The sequence below is a fragment of the Atta colombica genome, unplaced genomic scaffold (genome assembly GCF_001594045.1).
Source record: "Atta colombica isolate Treedump-2 unplaced genomic scaffold, Acol1.0 scaffold155, whole genome shotgun sequence".
Classification (NCBI taxonomy): Eukaryota; Metazoa; Arthropoda; class Insecta; order Hymenoptera; family Formicidae; genus Atta; species Atta colombica.
Window position 1 is genome coordinate 2,350,032 of NW_017259245.1, and position 18,221 is coordinate 2,368,252.

Genomic DNA, 18,221 nt, shown 5'->3' on the forward strand with positions numbered 1-18,221 from the left:
TCTCAAATAAATGATTATCGTAATATTAATTGTAATTCTTCTTTATTTTTATTTTTAAGACTTTAAGTAGAATTTTTTATATTAAATCTGGTTTCTCACACAAGATTATTATTCTCGTATATTTCTATTTTTTGTATATTTTTATTAATCTACGATTAGAAAGAAAAATCAGAATCTTTAGTGATACAGCGATATGAAATATTGTTATATATTCATTATTCAATCAATCTTATATTTAAATATAATCTTATATTTAATCGAAGGACATCAAAATCTCAATGAATTGAATCCATAAGTATCGAATCAATCGTTGCAATTTACCTCCTTCCCAGGGAAATACGATTTCCTTACGATATTTATTACTAATAAGTGGTACCAAGAGGAAGCCAGGTAGTAGACCTCGAGATTACTTCGAGGTTCGATCTGATGTCGCGAGACGCTCTGTATGATACCTCGAAGATAAGAAATACTTTTGATTACGCGATGTCGCCACCACTTCATCGGATAGAAACTGTCTAGACGTCTACCTAAACACGCACGCAACTCCTATGAGCGAAAATAGGTGTCATTGAGACCGAGCGTTCAAAAGAAATCATCTTTTGATCAAGGATTAATGTTCTGTTTACATCACACACTGTATAAATTTTTAAAATAATAATTTTCACAGTATGAACTTTTGAATTCTTATTTTCTTTAAAAATTTTTTTTTATATAGTATATTCAAATGAGTTTTGAATAGATTTGTTTAGAAATCGCGAAGTAATAATTGAAATTCATAATACTTTACATTACGTGATGTTTCTTTATCTCTAATATTTGTCTATAATTAATTTACATTTTCTTTTTTCTCTTCTAATAACAGTTAATAAAAGCTTAGCGACAAGCAAATAATTTTTCCATATCAAGTCTTTTACTCTTCAAAAATCAGGAATTCAATGAATTACGATTGCATTTTAAAAAAGCATAATGAGTACACTTTTCAAAAAGAGATCAAAGACGATGTTTATAGGTTCATATTCTCTTGTCTGTCAATATGAATCAATCTTTAAATTTGCAACACTTATACGCCGTAGGCAAGAAATTCCATCAAATATCCAAGCCTTCCCTAAAAAACATTCGAGAACGGGAGTCAAAGGGGAAGGCCTGAATATTCGCCGCGGGAAAGAATTTCGATTTATACAAAATTTCTTCATCACCTGATATCCAGCGGTACCATTAAGGTTACGCAGATTCGTTGAAAAAAATAACAGCTTACGATTTAATATCTTAAAAGCGTATCTAGCAAATCTAGCGCGATAGTGGCACTATTTTAAGGGCAGAGATATAATAAAAAATTTATTGGTACAAGTATAGACGTGCTTTCACATCTTTGCAGAACTTCGAAGTTACTTTTGACTGAGGGATATAAATATCGATTTTTAGATAAAAATATACGAGTGCAATGCTTTTCAATTGTACACAATTTTATTTATTTAAATAACAGTTTCTGCTTGAAAAAAGATTTATAAAATCAAACAAGTTTATTAAAATAATAGCAGTTAACTTGATAATTATTTAAATTCACAATATTTTTTAAATAATCTTTGAGTAAGATTATATCATATATTGTGAATGATAATCCACAGTTGCCCGAGTAAATAATTGAAATGAAAATAATTGAAGAGAAAATTGATTTACATAAATAACAACACATTCATGCAAGATTGCTTTATAATCTCGAGAAATAGGTTAAACAAAAAGCAGGAAAGTGATACGGAAAGCCAATGTAAGTTCATTGTAAGCTTAAAATTCTTGTTCATAATAGAAGGTCTGGGATTATTCATTCGCCTCTTCGCTTTGAACCTCCGTGCAGAAGCGACGTTCGAAGCTTAGTTCTGATACTTTTTTCTGAAAGGCATAAATCTACCAGGAAACGTGATTTAATATTACAAAGCATACAAGCATACAAGATCTTACTAAATATGAGTAGCTGAAAAAGGTCGAGGGTTAAACGCTCGAGAGAAACGACCGAGGAAAAGGTTCAAGGCGCGAGAGATTGGAAAGCGATGCGCGGAAAGACACGCAAACCGACATTCTCATTCGATCACTTTTTTTAGCGACAAAGTGATTAATTTCCTATTTTCTCTGCGATCACGAAACTCGGTGAATCTCTCGGTTACGTTTTTACGATCGAGTCCCGAGCGTCTCGTAACTGGAAGCCGATTCACGATCAATCGTGTGTAGCTGCACAGAGAGATTACGACAGATAAAACGTTTTAGGAATCTCTGAATAAATAAAACGAATAAATAATTAAAAAGTAATATTGCGCTAGATCATACATTTTTTTGCGAAGGAGAAGAAGGTAAATCTATCAAGAAATACAAGTCAAAGATTTTATCCAACCACTTTCGAGATTGAGGTTCTTGCTGAACTTGCACAAACGTTTCTCGAGTTTTATTCCTTGAAATTATGTAATTGTGTTAACAATAATTTGATTGTTTCTTGACTTTTATTTAGCTACGTCTTTATACAGTATGCATGCTAAAAAATGCCACAAAGTGGAAAATGCACGTGCCATGTCTGGCCAAAAGGGCGGCGGTCGGCCGATAGGTAGACGACCTGGGGTGGATCGGCGTGGTATGGAAATTCGTCGCGAAACGACGTTTTAATCGATATGAAATTTCAATTTTCCTCTTTAGACCCTGTTTCCTTTGCCACTATTCAGAGGGTCGATTCTGGACGATTGACGCTTCCGTCTCTTTCATTTGGCGACCACGCATGCGATTTTATAATCGATGGGAATAACTGATGAAGTTGATAAGTCCTTGATGGCATTTCTTTTGGTTGTTCAGGGGCGAGATCATTTAGTTTTTTTCATCATCTCGTAGAGTACAAAGAGCGATTATTTCAATGATGATCACGCGGAATTTGAATGTAACGTTAATAAAAAATGAAACCTTAGATATTAGAATATCTTGCACTGAAAAAAAATTTTAAATTTTAATAAATTATTGTTTGTTTGAATAGTACTAAATATTTATTTAATGTAAAACTATTTTGATTTAATAATCATTTTTATGGAGAAAATATTTATTTATTATAAATAAATGTTAAGTTGGCACTATGTTTAAATAAATATTTATTAAAATTTAGCATATTTTTTCTTAGTGTGTATTTTATGTGTCTGTAATTTAATTAAATATCTTCCAGTAAGGTAAACAAAATTTATAAAAAAGTTGCAATTTACAGCAAAGCTTTTTCTACTATGTATTATAATAAATAAAGTTAATATTTTAATTAATAATATATTTTTCGTATAAAAATTACATACATTGGAATATTATACTTTGAAATATATACAAATAAATGCAATTATGACACATTTTCGTGTCTCGAAATTTCATTTATGTCGGCTTCAAAATAAACTGCTCAATTATGTACCGCTATTCATATTTTTTGCTGAGTCGCACGATGGCGACTCGATGATAACATATTGCAGAAAAAGCAGCTTTGGTATCTACTGAAAGGTTGTTGATGAAGTAGATTTCAGGATATCTATGTGACTCTCTAAAAATAAATAGAAATGAAGGAGAGATATAGATGTCTCTCTAGAAAGATAGATTTCTGTGCATGTCACGAGAGAGTAATTTTCTAAATTACCGTTCTACAACACGCTGCGAGGACAAAGTTTTCCGATTTACATGAAATTAAAATTAAATTAAAACTTGCAAAATATCTTTTACAAATCTTTTAGCTTTTATTATCTCGAAGGAAGAATGTTTTATAATTTTCTTACGCGGTCATAGAACGAACCTTTGGTATATAAGAAATAATCCTCGCCGATACGTATTTATAGTTCCGTATATTTAATTTAACCTACAAAGTCTATCGGGAAGAAAATCAATTTTATAGAAAGGACTCTGATAAAATGTTATACAATAATCTCTGTTAACACCCGACCAGGAAGTTTTTTATTCTATAGAGGTATGTCGCGGACCCAGGGCTACATCTATTTTCAGTCGCAGTCTCACGACCGTTTTTCGTCCTGTCATTTAAAAAGTATAAAAGGTAAAACTTTGCGATGAATTCAGACACAACTATTATTAAATTATAAGTTACGCTCCATAAATCCGAGAGTAGCCATAAACGTATGACGAATTGAATTTTCAGAAGTTTAAGCTTTTAGTTGCGAAATATCAAATTTACAGTCTTCGACTTTCTATCTCTGCGAGATCATTCTGAAAAGGATTTTACTTTTATAAGATCATGCAATGTAAAGTCCATTTACTTTAATAATACATTCTTTGACAAAGTTGGAATTCCCTTCCTTAATATAAAGTTTAAGGAAGACTTCTTCATTTCTCTCGTGATTTGATATACGCGCAATAAATCATTACCTCAGCCATAAAAATGCTGAATTCAATGCCAAAGAGAGATGTTCTGTAGCAAGTAATATAATAATAGAAACCAAAATAAAATAATGGATTGTTATGTCGTTTGGACTCCGTCGTGGAAGTAACGAAAAGCGCGGTAAGCCGGAAGTAAAAGAGAAGTCGTCGCAATATTCCAGCCGTGCTGCCTCACGTGCAGCGTTTCAGTTACACGATTTGCGCATCGTGCACGCTTTTTTTATCTCATTCGTGTTTTCGCTCACATAGGAGGAAAAAGCGCGCTCCTGCCGTCGTATCATCTGTACTGTAAATATGCACGTTTGTCGATGTAGGCCGGTATCGCCCAGAGGCGTTAATCTGGGCCACAGTGCGTCGGCCTCGGGGCTAGAAATATCGTGTGAGCACACACATGAGGCGAGAGAGCGCTCGAGCACGATTATAACCCTCATGCGATTGAAATGCGCTTGATGTACACGAGAGCATAACTGTCTCATCGTAAACTATTGCAAAAAACTCACAGCGATGATATTTTTTCAGCAGAAAAATACAGTAACGCGAATCTTTAATTAAAAATTCATTTGCTAATGTACTCGGATACGGACACACTCTTTACCTATATTTGTGTTATGTTAAATTATTTTTATGTATGTGCGCGATATATGTATAAAAAATGATCTAATATGATATATAAAGTATTTCAAAATACATTTTTTTTTAGTATTCCAAAATATATTTGTCTTAACGTTAATATTAATAATGCAATTGTTGGAATGATATTTCAAATCACAGAAAGATCGATTTTGCTGAAGTATCAATTTGCTAGACACAGTTCTAAAAATAATTTTATTGGATTATTAAAATAAATTACGTAGGAATGTCCAGCATGATGTGCAATGCAAAAAAATTTTGATATTTTAAGCACTAGTTTGAACTTCTTATATATAATTAATTTGATAGTCCAACAAAATTATTTCCATAACTGTATTTAGCTAAATTTTTAGGTACATAAGCAAAACATCCTTTCCATGCAGCAAACACATATGTATGTTTCATAACATTTTGTAAAAATTTATACTTTTTACTTTATGAGAGTTGGAATAAAGAGAAGATATAAATACGTAATAAACAATTAAATTCTTCCAGATCACTTTTCTTGTAAAAAGTGTTGCACTTTGCGATTTTGTATTCGTATTATTACAAGTTGACAGATAAATGTCTGTGACAGTTGTGTAAAGGATTGTGCATATAAATCGAATAATGTATTGTAAAATATATCAAAGCAATGGATTCGTACTTGAAGCTCGCATTTGCAAAGTATAGTAGTAATGCAAAAAGCATCGGATGAAGTGGATAGAATATAGATATTTTTTTCATAAGAACATAATACTTTTCTATAATATAATTTAACTATTTTTTCTATAATATAATTTAACAGTTTACAAAAATTGTATAATAAATATGTTTTGACGGAAAATACAGAAAGAATATAAAAAGATATAATAATATTTCGCTTTTTATAATGCGCTTTTTATATACTTAATATTATTATGAATAAACTATTAAAAAATAATAATTACAATGTAATAAATTGAGGAAGATATATTTAAATAATTTATAAATTTCTATTTATATATACAATTTTTAAAGAATATGCGCAAAGACGCATCCCATAAAGTACAGTTGTTATTTTCAATGTTTAATTATTTGGATTTCTTTTTTGCCGAAAAATAGACATTACTGAAGGCAGGAAAGTATTTCAGGAATGCACGCAATGTCGCCCGGCTATTTTTCATCGGTTACACACATGCACACGTAACCGGATTACGTGGACCAAGTTAAAAGTGGCAGAGCACAGCTGTCTATGAGCAGCAGCCCGCGTTCATTTCTCTCTTCTTCCTCTGCGAGTTGCGACTTAGGGAAAATCCGACCCTTTAAATTATTGCACGGACTTTACTTCAACGATGGAGCTTGGAAACAACCTCGCGGACTTTTGTGGTTTATGGGAAGAGGAAGAGCGAACTCTTTTCCACATTTTAGCATAGCAGATGATAGATCACCAACCAGATTTTTTTCCTGTCTCGAGAGGATTATGCAGAGTATTATGTTTTAGATGTGGCAAAGAGAGAGTTCACATTTTTTTCATTATAATTCGTTTCTTTTAACACACGAAAAAAAGAAATCCAGAAATCGTTTTTAGGAATTAAATACAAGAGTTACAGTACAATTTATACGATAATTCGGAGGTACAAATTCTCTTCTTGGATGAACGATGACAAGTACCATCGTAGCGACGCCTCTCACGTTCCACTTTAGCCTGAAAATCAGAGTCGTTGATCTTCGCACTGGCTAGATAAATGTACCGGAAAAGCTGGCTTCTGAGCTATGCCTTCGAGCGGCCGTGGCAATGACGCGAATGATGATCATGTGTCAAGATGTGTCAAGCAAAGCCGTTCTTATATCAACTTTCAATGTAGAATTTTTTAAATAACTTTTTAAATTTGTAACGCAAAGCTCTCTCAATTTAAAAAAAATTTTATCCATGCAAATAACATCAATCTATGTCACTGTATTTTCCTCCTTATTGCATAAAAAAGAATTTGTGGAAAAAAGAGCTGCCAGTGCGTCGACATGCTGAGAGGATCTTCTTATTTTAAAAGCGATGGAAAGAGGTGGTCGAGTGCACGCGGCCTTTGAGCAGACCTTGGCAATGGAGTGCGTTCGCCAAGAAGCACTTTCCGGTATCGTGAACACCGTCGTGCACGTCGAGAAAATACATCGGCCTTGGGAATATCGATGAGCATAAATTAAGAAAGTTTTCCCCTGAGCACAGTTCAGATTGGCTTCCCGTGTTGAAGATTGTTGTGTTGAAACAATTGTTCACGTATAATCCGTATCGATAAAGTCATAAGGATATATGAGATTCATAATGGAACGCTCAGATTACATAAGTCTATCGAGGTCGATTAGCTTATCGGGGATTATCCGTCGATATCTTCGTTTATTTATCGAAATCTTATGTAAATAATATTTCAATATCATTATTGATATTTCTAATAATTAATTAACTTAGACTGATAGAAGAGGGAGAGATTAATACATCGGCACGTAGTTATTATACATAAATAATCCAATCGTTGTTATTTTTTTTTATATATGTACTGTTTTATATCGGCAATATGTTACTCACAGCAATAGATTGCAACATATTTTTATATGGACTGAAAAAACAAAATAACGGAAGACAATAAATGGAAATAAACGTTTCAAGAGTTTACGACGCAGTAACTATAATCCTAAAATCAAACTATATAATGAATATATACGGAAATGATATAAAACATTTTATGAAACATATTCGAAAAAGTATTATTGGGTTTTTGAATTTCATATTTTAAATAAGAGCGTGATAAAGGACCACTATTTTCGGAAACGTTTTAAAATATTTCGGTAAACTTGAATTTCGCTTTTTCTATTAAAAATATTAATTTGAAATTATCTAAAAATCTATGCATTTCTTTATATAATTTCTTAATAGCTGAAGATCCTTTAATTTTTATTAAAAATCTCTTCGCAATTAAAAGTCTTTTATTTGATACATTAACAAATTTTTAATACATTATTGCTTCTTTATTAAATGTGTCTTAAGAAAATTTAACTATGTAGCCATTGAGCTTTCTCTTCTTCTTTCTCTTCTTCAGGAATAAAGTAACAAACTGGACTCGGATAATTGCATTCGCGTGCACGCTTTTGAACGTTCTTGGCAATGAAATGCTGGGAAATACTTTTCACACTATAAACATTACGTACACATCAAAGCGGATAGACTACATCGGCCTTCGATATATCGATTTGTACACGCAAAAAGAGAAGTTTATTGAAGCTCTGTCCCTCTCTGTGCCATCGGATTGTCGGATCACGTCTACATGACGTCCGGTCGTTGTTCTCTCAACCAACGCTTATTACAATCTGAGATTCGATATAACTATAAATCGTGATAATCCGCTTAGAAATTAATTGGCCAAGCGACTAAGTTTATTCCTGATAACTAAATTTGGCTACAGCCAAGTTAGATGTCACCGATTTATTTATGACATACTCCTGTTCGTGTTTTTATCACCGTGGAACGACGAATATCATACGAGTAACGATGAAATTTTAATGAGATGGTTATGGGCTATAGGTCTTTCCAACGTATGTCTTGAAATATGAAACGTGCTTTTCGACTTGTCCTTAAATGTCCTTAACAATGACAAACTATTAAATTTTTTGCGACGTTACATTTTTGTCAATATTAAAGCAATTATTATAAATTATTATATTGAAAACTATCTATAAATAGATTTCATTTTGCAATTGTTACATTAATATAATATAATAACTCGTTGAAAGTACATAATTTTATTTATATAATATAATCGCTTTTTTATTTTATACATATAATTATTATGCCTGAAATATTCCAATGCTTACATCCACAAAAAGAACGATTTTATTGAAGTACATAAAAATTTAAGTACAGATCTGAACTAAAATAATTATGTACGGCGATAAATTGATTGCTATAATTATTAATAATAATTATTTTAATGATCCAACAAAATTATTTTCAGATCTATTTAGCTTAGTAAATTTTTAGATAAGCTTTAGCAAAATATTGTTCTTTTTGCAAATTCTTTTATATTATAATTCTTATATCTTTAATATTTATACCTGTTATATATTTAATACTCATCTTCTAAAAAACTTTCATTTTTTATGATAGCAACTACACGTTAATCTAGTAGTGTGTGAATCGAGAATTCGTATATTATTTTCAGAAGATTTTTGGCGCTGAGATTCTTCCTCAAGATGGCTGGAGCGAACCAAGAGGTTCGGCAAGGTCCTGAAAATTTTGTGCTTGCAAGTCATCGTATTGGACGAAGCCAGTCTTCGTGCGATTAGGAGCTGTGCCAGGATAGCACGGGACGGGGGTGGTTCCTTCCATCGCGAAGATCGAGATGAGCGATTTACAGGCCACCCTCGAGTTCTCCCTCGAGCTCTGCAAGTTTTACAATGTCGATCTCTTCCAGCGCGGGTGAGATTATCGCTCCATATCTTTCGATGTATAACGTCGCATCGTATCTTCATAAAATATTGCGATTGCGATTGGACGCCAAGACTGGTTTGATCGTCTAACAGGGAAATTCTCTATATACTTTTTTTTACAGATATTACCAGATCCGAACTGCTCTTAGAGTATCGCCAAAATTACCAGTCAAAGTGGAAGTCAATCAACCACGAAATCGTAAGCATTTCGATAATCAGAAATCAAAATTATTTCTGTAATACAGATATTTTATTTTGCATGCTACATTAAATTTACGTGTACAGTCACTACATTTAGTGTTTTAAAAGATTTTCCCCCTTTCCTCCCTCCCCTCATCAATAGTAATAATTATTTAAATATAATAGATAGGCATATCTCAATAATATTGTCGAATCATGAAAACCTTCTAGTCACATGTATCTTAAAACATTTCTCTTTATCTTTCTTTCTTTATGTTTCGATATATCCATTTTTTACGAGCGTCTCGCGATCGTATCTCGGACTATCCGAAGTTATATCACGCGAATGTACTTGCTGAATCCATTCATCCCAATCGATCGATCTATCCCCGAGGCGAGCGACGTCGAATTCGATGGAGAGGCACGCACCGTTGTGTTGCAGACTCACTGGAGGCGCCGGGCACGAGTAAGCGCTTTCAGATCCTCTACAGGAACGAGGAGGTGACACTCGGCACTTCTGTACTATTCCGAGCTCATGTGCTCGTGCATAGTCACAAGATTGAGGAGGCCCTGTCGCGCACCCACTTTAATCTAGGCGTCGAGCTATGGTTCAGCGAGCCAACGCAACCGGGCAACATGGCTTGCGTGTCCTCGAGGTAAGCGTCTTGCCATCTAACACGAACGCCGATGTATTCCTTTCCCGCAGTGACAGCAGGGACACGCAAGGGATTGCGAGCAATCTGAGCAATCAGCCGGCCGCGCAATTCTTATCTCTTGTTTGCGACCTTTCTTGAACGCGGCATAAGAATTTACAAAAGAATAAATTAATGATAATAAGATGGATAAATTTGAAATTTACAAAAAAGTAAAATGAGTTAACACAATTAGAACATTTACTTCAGTTATTTTCTAATATTAATGTTGAGTCTGTTATCTGATAGCATCAAAACACGGAAAGAATTTTTGTAAAATAAAATATAAAAACTCTCATTCATTCATTTTTATGATACATTATAATAACATTAATAGCGTTCCTAAGTTTTCTTCGGAAAGATAGATAAAACTGACGCGAACTTAGTAACGATGTTGAAAATTTTCCCGGGCAATTTCTGACACTTATCGTAAAAGACCTCTTACAGATAACTTGTCAACTTACAGATAATTTGTCAAACGTGTTTTAGACAGATCTATCAGACATCTGTTGGATATTTGTTCGCAAACTGTTTGGAATTGGGCTGAACTGATATCGATGATAGTTTCTACTGAAAGTCGCTATTATAGAGTCATTCGTGATCGATAGGACATTCTTTTTCAGGGCGTTGCAGTTGAACTTTACACCCACGAAGGGCCTTCACTATCATCTGCCAGTGCTCTTTGATTATTTTCATCTTGCTGCGGTATCCATTACGATCCATGCCTGCCTCGTGGCACTTCATCAGCCTTACATCAAGTCAGTATCGCTTACGTTTCGTAATTCTCAAAATACTGCCCGGCATATAATCGACGTTGTCTCTCACGAGAATCTTTTTTTCTGTTTTATGACCGCGTGTTTTCATCTTCGATGAACGTAGGAAGAGCATACTGCACGTAGTACAGAGTTGGTGAGTTCTTGACACTTTAGAAAGAAGCTCAAAATTGGCTGAACTTTCCGCGCGAGTGTAGCACAATTTATTATTTCTTCCTCGACTTCTGAATTCCTCAACTAACTAACTTTGTCTTGAATTTGAATTTACGAGGCAGTGATTATATTGACTCCCACACAATTTCAAATGCTTAATATTAGAGAATACACATGATCGTAATGTATTTTGTTGATCGTAATGTATTTCTGAAAAATAAACATATAAAATATAGCTTACGCGCGCGGTCTGTTTTTCGCTACTCTGGCGAGTTAAATAAATTCTTTAGATGCTGTTGTAATTACATTCATCATAAAAATTAACAGTCTCTGCCTAAAAAAAGCATTGCAATTCTCTAAATTCTATGAAGTGAAATTTCTAAAGAGTAAAAATTAAATCAATCTTGAAAAAGAGATTTTATTCTTCAGACAATTCTAAAAGTTTCAAAGAATATACTGTAAAAGTTTTAGAAAGAATGTATCGAATTATGATTGCAGTGCGCCACGAAGTGGAAAACCCTGGCTGCAATTTAAGCAATCCGCAGGGAACGGCGAGAGTAATGCGACAACTCTCGGAAATATCGTGAGTTTGTTTAAAGTAAAATTGTTGTTTAACGATGCCAAATAGATATCGAATGAATATTACACTCATTATCCAATGCATCATTTATAATTCATTTATTATCCAATAAATCCTAATGATAAAAATTCTAATAATAAGTGAATCATTTCAGGAGACCACTACGAGATGTGTCGGATCAACGACGAGAATACAGCACGCGAGATTGGTCCAACAAGAAGTCACGAGACTGCTCTTAGCTGCGAGGGAATCTTTATTAAACGATTTGTCCGACTTGGCACGGCTTCTACCCTCTTGGCAACAAAGGGCGCTCGAACTCGCACAAAATACGCACAAAGAGATCACGAAGGTTTGTGTTTTTGTATGTTGTGCTTTTAACAAAGCTTTTTAAATTTGTTTTATGCAGTTGATGGACACTGAAGAGGCTGACATAGCCCAACTCTGCGCACAAAATATCGTTCTTTGGCAGCATTTCCTCGAAGCATTTTCCGGCCGAGAAGCGGTTCATCAGCATTTAGCGCGAATTCATCATCAATTAAGAGTAAGCAAAGCTTATAAATTATTCAGATTAAAAATATACAATACTATCAATACTAAATTTTTCAAATATTAATATTAAACTGAATACATTTGCATTCCATGTTTTATTTATTTGCAATTAATTATCAATTTGTAGGTGAAGCGGTTCGCAGAGGGTTTCTTTGTATTAGAGAACCCGAGAACATCAGCAGCAGGCTGTTACGACGCGAATTATCAGTCTTATCAAGCGGTAAGCGAGGCTGCTCGAAGATCGCGTTATCTTGCATCGTTGCCACCGTTACCAGTTCATTGTCCGGAAGTAGACGGCGATCTTCACTCGTTGCCTTTGATTTTCGAGGATCAGTACGCTGATATGCAGCAGAGACATAGAAACAGCGGTGAGTACAATATATATGCGCAATGGTATTTATTGACTTAAAATTATGTTACGAATGTCTGAATCATAACAGGCTATAAATAAAAATAAAAATATAATGCAATTTTGTGTTTTTTTTTTAATTAAATGATACATATATATATATATATATATACAAATAAGTAATATAAATAATTTTAAATTATAAATAATTATTTTAGAATACTGATATATATTTTTTACTAGAAGCTTTATACAAAATATTCTTTTTAGTTCCTAGCATGGACGACTGCAGTTGCGGTATAGCTGCAATTCTTGAATCTCGCTCTATGGGTATCTGGTCGCCCAGGAGCGAAGGCGCAGCTCAAGACATCGGATCGATCCAGGCTCGCCTCATACTGACGCCTTCCACGCTTCCAGCGAGGCACAGCAAGTCACTCGATCAACTAGGTCCCGAACTAGCAGCACCTCTACAGCCTAGAACATCGCCAAAAACTTTACCCAGATCCGTGTCGACCCAATTGTTCTCACGGGGGCTGCGAGGCGGCAGTCGAAACGTCACGCCACCTGCGACGGTTCCTTCCAGAGGGAAATCCAGGTCGACAGTGCCGTCCATTAGCACCCTCTTTCCACCATCATCGCGTCAGCAGGCTTGTTCCGCGCCGAACCCATCTCTCGGTTCCACACCAGTGATTCCCCTGCCTCGAGCCAAGTCCACGCAAATGCTGGTACCAAATCGGCAACAACAACAACAGTCCGATTACCAATCCTCTTCCATTAGCTCACTGCTGGCGGTGATGTTTCCCGAGTTGCCGCCCGGTGGACAACTGCCCGGTTATCGACCTTCATCTAAATCTTGCGATCAGAATCTTGCTGTGCCAACGTACGCGGGCGCCTTGGACCTTAGTCAATTGTCCGATTGTTTGGCGGACAGCAAATCAGCAAATACGATAGAAGGTATGATAGAATATATATCTAAAGTTTTAAAACAAAAATAGTATTGATAGAATAATATGTCGATGAATTAATATTTTAAAAATCTTGAAAACGAATTGATATGTTTTTTATTTGTTTTGTATAGATTATCATTCTCTCGATACCAGAAGAATACGGCTGGAGCCACGAAGTCATCGCCTGGGAACTCGCCAACCGCTGCCAACGACCACAAACGACCAAAGTAGCTTTCTATCCACCAAGGCAAGCATAAACGGTGACTTTCTACAGGATCCACAACCGCTGCATACAGCGACATTGGATAGAGTTACTTATCGAGGAAACTCCAGAAAGTCTGGACATCAGATAGGCAAGTACAATCAAACGAATGGCGTTGAAAGTCGCAGATATCATACACTCGGCAAAACATCAATGACTCAAAGGAACCGCCCAGAGATACCAGAGTGCATGAATGGCAGCGCGTTGACCAGTAGCCACTTACATCTGGCGGATTCTGCGAGCAAGAAATCCAATTATTACGCTACTACGGATTCATTTTTCTATCGCACAAATGGCAACACTAGCGGAAGAAATCGCAACGAGGACAAGCCGAAGAGGCCAAAAAGTACGGAACGATTGCTCGACGATGTGGAGCGTAATGAGTGCTGTGACTTCCGGCGAGATCGACCGACTCGAAGAAGAACAGAACGACCGGTCAAGTCACCTCGCAATGGCGTAACCCAGAATTACAACGAGGAGAAGCAACGACGTGGTCAGACCGAGAAGAAAAATACGGAAGTTCAAGAACCAATTTACGAAGTAATAGCCCTGAAACCGGAATCAAAGAAAGAGTCTCGCGAGAGAAGGAAAGACAAGCACAACAGAAGACCGCACTCAGCGCCCGTCCTTGATTCAGATCATCCGATAGAAGAGAGCAACCACAAAAGTGAGAGAAAGTGCAATCATAAAAACAGAAAACCGGCTCCACCACCTCCGGCATATCAAGATCCTGCTGTCGCCCCTTTATCTAAATATCGTCATTCTTCTTCAACGACTGCGAGCGTCCTCGAAGTAGAAAATAATAATAAAATTATCCTGAAGGTAATGACAATGACAATTTGACAATTCAACATGACAATTTAATACCAAAAGATAATACAAAAAAAGTGTATTAAATTTTATTTATTGTTTAATTTAATTTATATTTTAATATTCTCTTTAATATTACCTTTACTATTTAGATGGAACCCATAAAATCACCCATGGAGGCACCAACGACCAATGGCACGCCATCAGATACATCAAGCTTCGGGGTGCCTCCGCCGAACGTGAAAAGATTGCGATGCGCCAGCGTACCGGTAGCTCAAAACAAAGTAGTCGTACCACGTAGCGCAGTCTCTTTGCCCTGCATGCCGATACGCGATAGCAAAGACAACCTAAGCAACAACTTGCCGATCATACCACATCTTCTCAGTCCACCGTCCACCAGACCTAGCAGTCCCACGCCAAGCTCGAGCTCGAGCAACCTAACGTCCGAATGTTCCGGTTGGGTTAGTAGCGGCGACACCTCCAGCTCGGAGCAGCGTCGCAATCAAGCCAAGCTCTCGAGCGAGCAGTTGCGGCAGAAACTATCGAAGATCGTGCCACGCAAAGATCGTCCTCTCGTCACGAAGGAGAGTGTGGAGGAGCACTCGTATGAAGAGGTGCGATTACCGCCGCCAAAGATGTTCCAGGACGAGCCGCCACCTCCTGAAGAGTTTCGTGATCCACCGGCACCGATTGATAATCCACTCTATCACGTGTATGAAACGGTAAAGCAGACCAGGAGTCCGAAACAAAACAAAACAGCACCTTGCAGTCCGCAACGAAACCGGGATAGAGACAGGGAGGGCGTTTATGGTGCCAGGGACATTTGTTTGGACTGTTATCAAGAAGGCAAGGAGTTGTTGCAGTCTACACAGGATGATTTTATCAACTTCAAGAAATGCAAAGAGGAGTTTAAAAGGCAGATGAGCTTCTCGGGCAAGATCTACAGGTGTGCCAAATTTTCATGTATAATAACGCGAACAGCCCACCCAATCAGAACTGCTTCCTTAAGCTTAATATTTATAAAGCAAGATTTGAAGTTGTGAATCAAATAATGTGAAGCTTAAATCGTTTAGCTTAATTGTTGTTTTTTATTAACCAAATTCTAGAGAATCTGAACAATACTTAAAAATAGAATATACAGTATTCTAAAAATTTGGCAACTAATCAATCAGCAACTTTGAATTATGCTGTGTGGATATTGGCTTTCACTCTGTTTTTTCTTTCTTTTCTTGTTGCATTATTTCTCGATACAAATGCGACGATGCTTCTTGAGATTTCGCTTCCGCTTTCTTAAGAGTGCTGAATGCCGTTTGCATTTCGCTTTTGCGTTGTTCCGTCTGTTTTTCATAGTTAAGTTCTCTTCTCTGTCTACCTTATCCTCCTCTAGAGAACACGAGGAAGCACAGTTGCATTTACATAAACGTGCCTATTCCCTCGGATACGGTGACCTTCTGAATTCCTCGCCGTCGGTTCAACCATTAAGATCCAATGTGCCTCTTAGTGATTATCCGACCCTGGCCTCGACCCTGCCGTACTTCCACATCAGCGATGAATATCGGCTCTTTTCACCGGAAGGAGTACACCTTATCATATGCGTTCACGGTCTTGATGGTAATGCCGCTGATCTTCGTCTCGTCAAGACGTACTTGGAACTGGGTCTACCTGGCGCGCACTTGGATTTCCTGATGTCCGAAAGAAATCAGGTAAATTATATCTGGATAATAGCCTCGAAAAATTATTGAAACGTTGGTTGCGTTCAGCAGATCCAACAATTGAGTGAACGCTCGCTGTTATTGATGTATTCTTTTAAATCATCTAATTGGATCTAATATAATCAATAGCAGCTAGCACTTATTCAACTGTTAAGTCTGCTGAACGCAGCCAATAATTCTCAATAAAAAAAATTAAAATAGTTTTATAGCTTCAAGAATAATATAAAATTAAATATAAGTAAAATCTATATGAGCTTCTTTGATTGTGAATGCGTAAATTATAAGATATATATAATAAGATATAATTTACAATAATGTACTTATCAACGAAGTTAACTACAAAACGTTTCGATTCTCTGAATTTGAATCTTTCTCACTGCGGAATTAAGTTAAGAACTACTAATGACTGTAGTTTATACTTGACTTTCGCACTGTGATGGATCTAAAGTTGAAACGTTTGCAATTAATTTATTAATTAGAGTACTGTTTCCAGTAAGATTAATTAATTGCGCCACTTCTTTCTTTGTTACAAACATTTTAAGCTTCAACTCAATGATGCATAAATTTTTAATGAATAAATTAATTATTTACAAATTCTAAAAAATTTTCTAAAAGTCCAAAATTATCTAATAAATTGTTATGTGTTGCTTGTATTGTACGAAAGGGAGACACCTTTTCCGACTTCGAAACGATGACTGATCGATTAGTGTCCGAAATTCTCTATCATATTGAATCGTCGGGTTTGAATCCGAGAAAGGTGAGTTTTATCGGGCATTCTCTTGGGACCATAATTATCCGGAGTGCCCTGACGAGACCGCAACTGCGTCCACTACTTCCTCGTCTACACACCTTCCTCAGCTTAAGCGGACCACACTTGGGTACTCTTTACAACACAAGCGGTTTAGTGAACGCAGGTAAGCCTAATACCTTCGATGCATCGTTTGATATTAGAAGAGCCTCGGTCTCGAGTGTAATTTTTGTTTCGTCATCAATTTGCATAGGTATGTGGTTCATGCAGAAGTGGAAGAAATCCGGATCTTTGCTACAACTGGCCATGAAAGATTCACCGGACGTGAGACGTTCCTTCATGTTCCGTTTGAGCCAGAAGAGCAATTTGCAGAAGTTCAAACACGTCTTGCTGTGCGGCAGCGCCCAGGATCGATATGTACCTTTGCACTCTGCCCGAATCGAGCTCTGCAAGGCTGCCGTACGAGATCCGACGGATCAAGGTATCAAATTTAAGCGCAGATTATTTTATTTGCATGATTTGTTTTTTATTAAGATTAATTTTTTATTAAATTAATTGAATAAAATCATTCAATCAATTAATGATTGAGCTATATTAATTCGGACTTTCGCTTGATTCTTCCAGGTGCCGCATATCGTGAAATGGTGCACAACATTCTATATCCTGTGATGTCGGCGCCCGGCGTCAGTCTCGTCAGATACGACGTGCATCACGCTTTACCGCCGACGGCGAACGCCCTGATAGGCCGAGCCGCGCATATCGCCGTCCTCGATTCCGAGCTTTTCATCGAGAAATTCCTGCTGGTCGCAGGACTGAAATATTTCAGATAAGAAAAGAACAGTCTAGCGTACACAAAGAAATAAATTAACTATAGCTTAATAAAAAAAAAAAAAAGAAACAGGAACTCGAACGCGGACTCGAAAAGCGTCGCATTCTTCGCGACCATTCCGTGATTAAAGTATTATAGTCGTCCTGTCCAGCGTTGCCTCGTTTTTTCTCTTCGCTTAACA

General features: G+C 36.3%; 1 protein-coding gene across 2 annotated transcripts in view; it reads left to right on the top strand.

The window, feature by feature from the left end:
- Positions 1-18,090, top strand: part of LOC108685711 (protein FAM135A) — a 26,342-nt gene extending 8,252 nt beyond the window's left edge. The window contains exons 2-17 of one of the 2 annotated variants that reach the window (XM_018190647.1): positions 9,189-9,445; positions 9,579-9,655; positions 10,079-10,292; positions 10,952-11,086; positions 11,208-11,237; positions 11,753-11,837; positions 11,989-12,183; positions 12,241-12,375; positions 12,511-12,751; positions 13,003-13,686; positions 13,811-14,763; positions 14,904-15,697; positions 16,139-16,454; positions 17,128-17,377; positions 17,465-17,692; positions 17,836-18,090. In XM_018190647.1, coding sequence (XP_018046136.1) covers positions 9,369-9,445; positions 9,579-9,655; positions 10,079-10,292; positions 10,952-11,086; positions 11,208-11,237; positions 11,753-11,837; positions 11,989-12,183; positions 12,241-12,375; positions 12,511-12,751; positions 13,003-13,686; positions 13,811-14,763; positions 14,904-15,697; positions 16,139-16,454; positions 17,128-17,377; positions 17,465-17,692; positions 17,836-18,041 — 4,620 coding nt within the window. In that variant the 5' untranslated portion in view covers positions 9,189-9,368 and the 3' untranslated portion in view covers positions 18,042-18,090. The remainder of the gene's footprint in view (positions 1-9,188; positions 9,446-9,578; positions 9,656-10,078; positions 10,293-10,951; positions 11,087-11,207; positions 11,238-11,752; positions 11,838-11,988; positions 12,184-12,240; positions 12,376-12,510; positions 12,752-13,002; positions 13,687-13,810; positions 14,764-14,903; positions 15,698-16,138; positions 16,455-17,127; positions 17,378-17,464; positions 17,693-17,835) is intronic. The other variant, XM_018190648.1, reaches the window with a different exon arrangement.
- Positions 18,091-18,221: the final 131 nt, after the last annotated feature.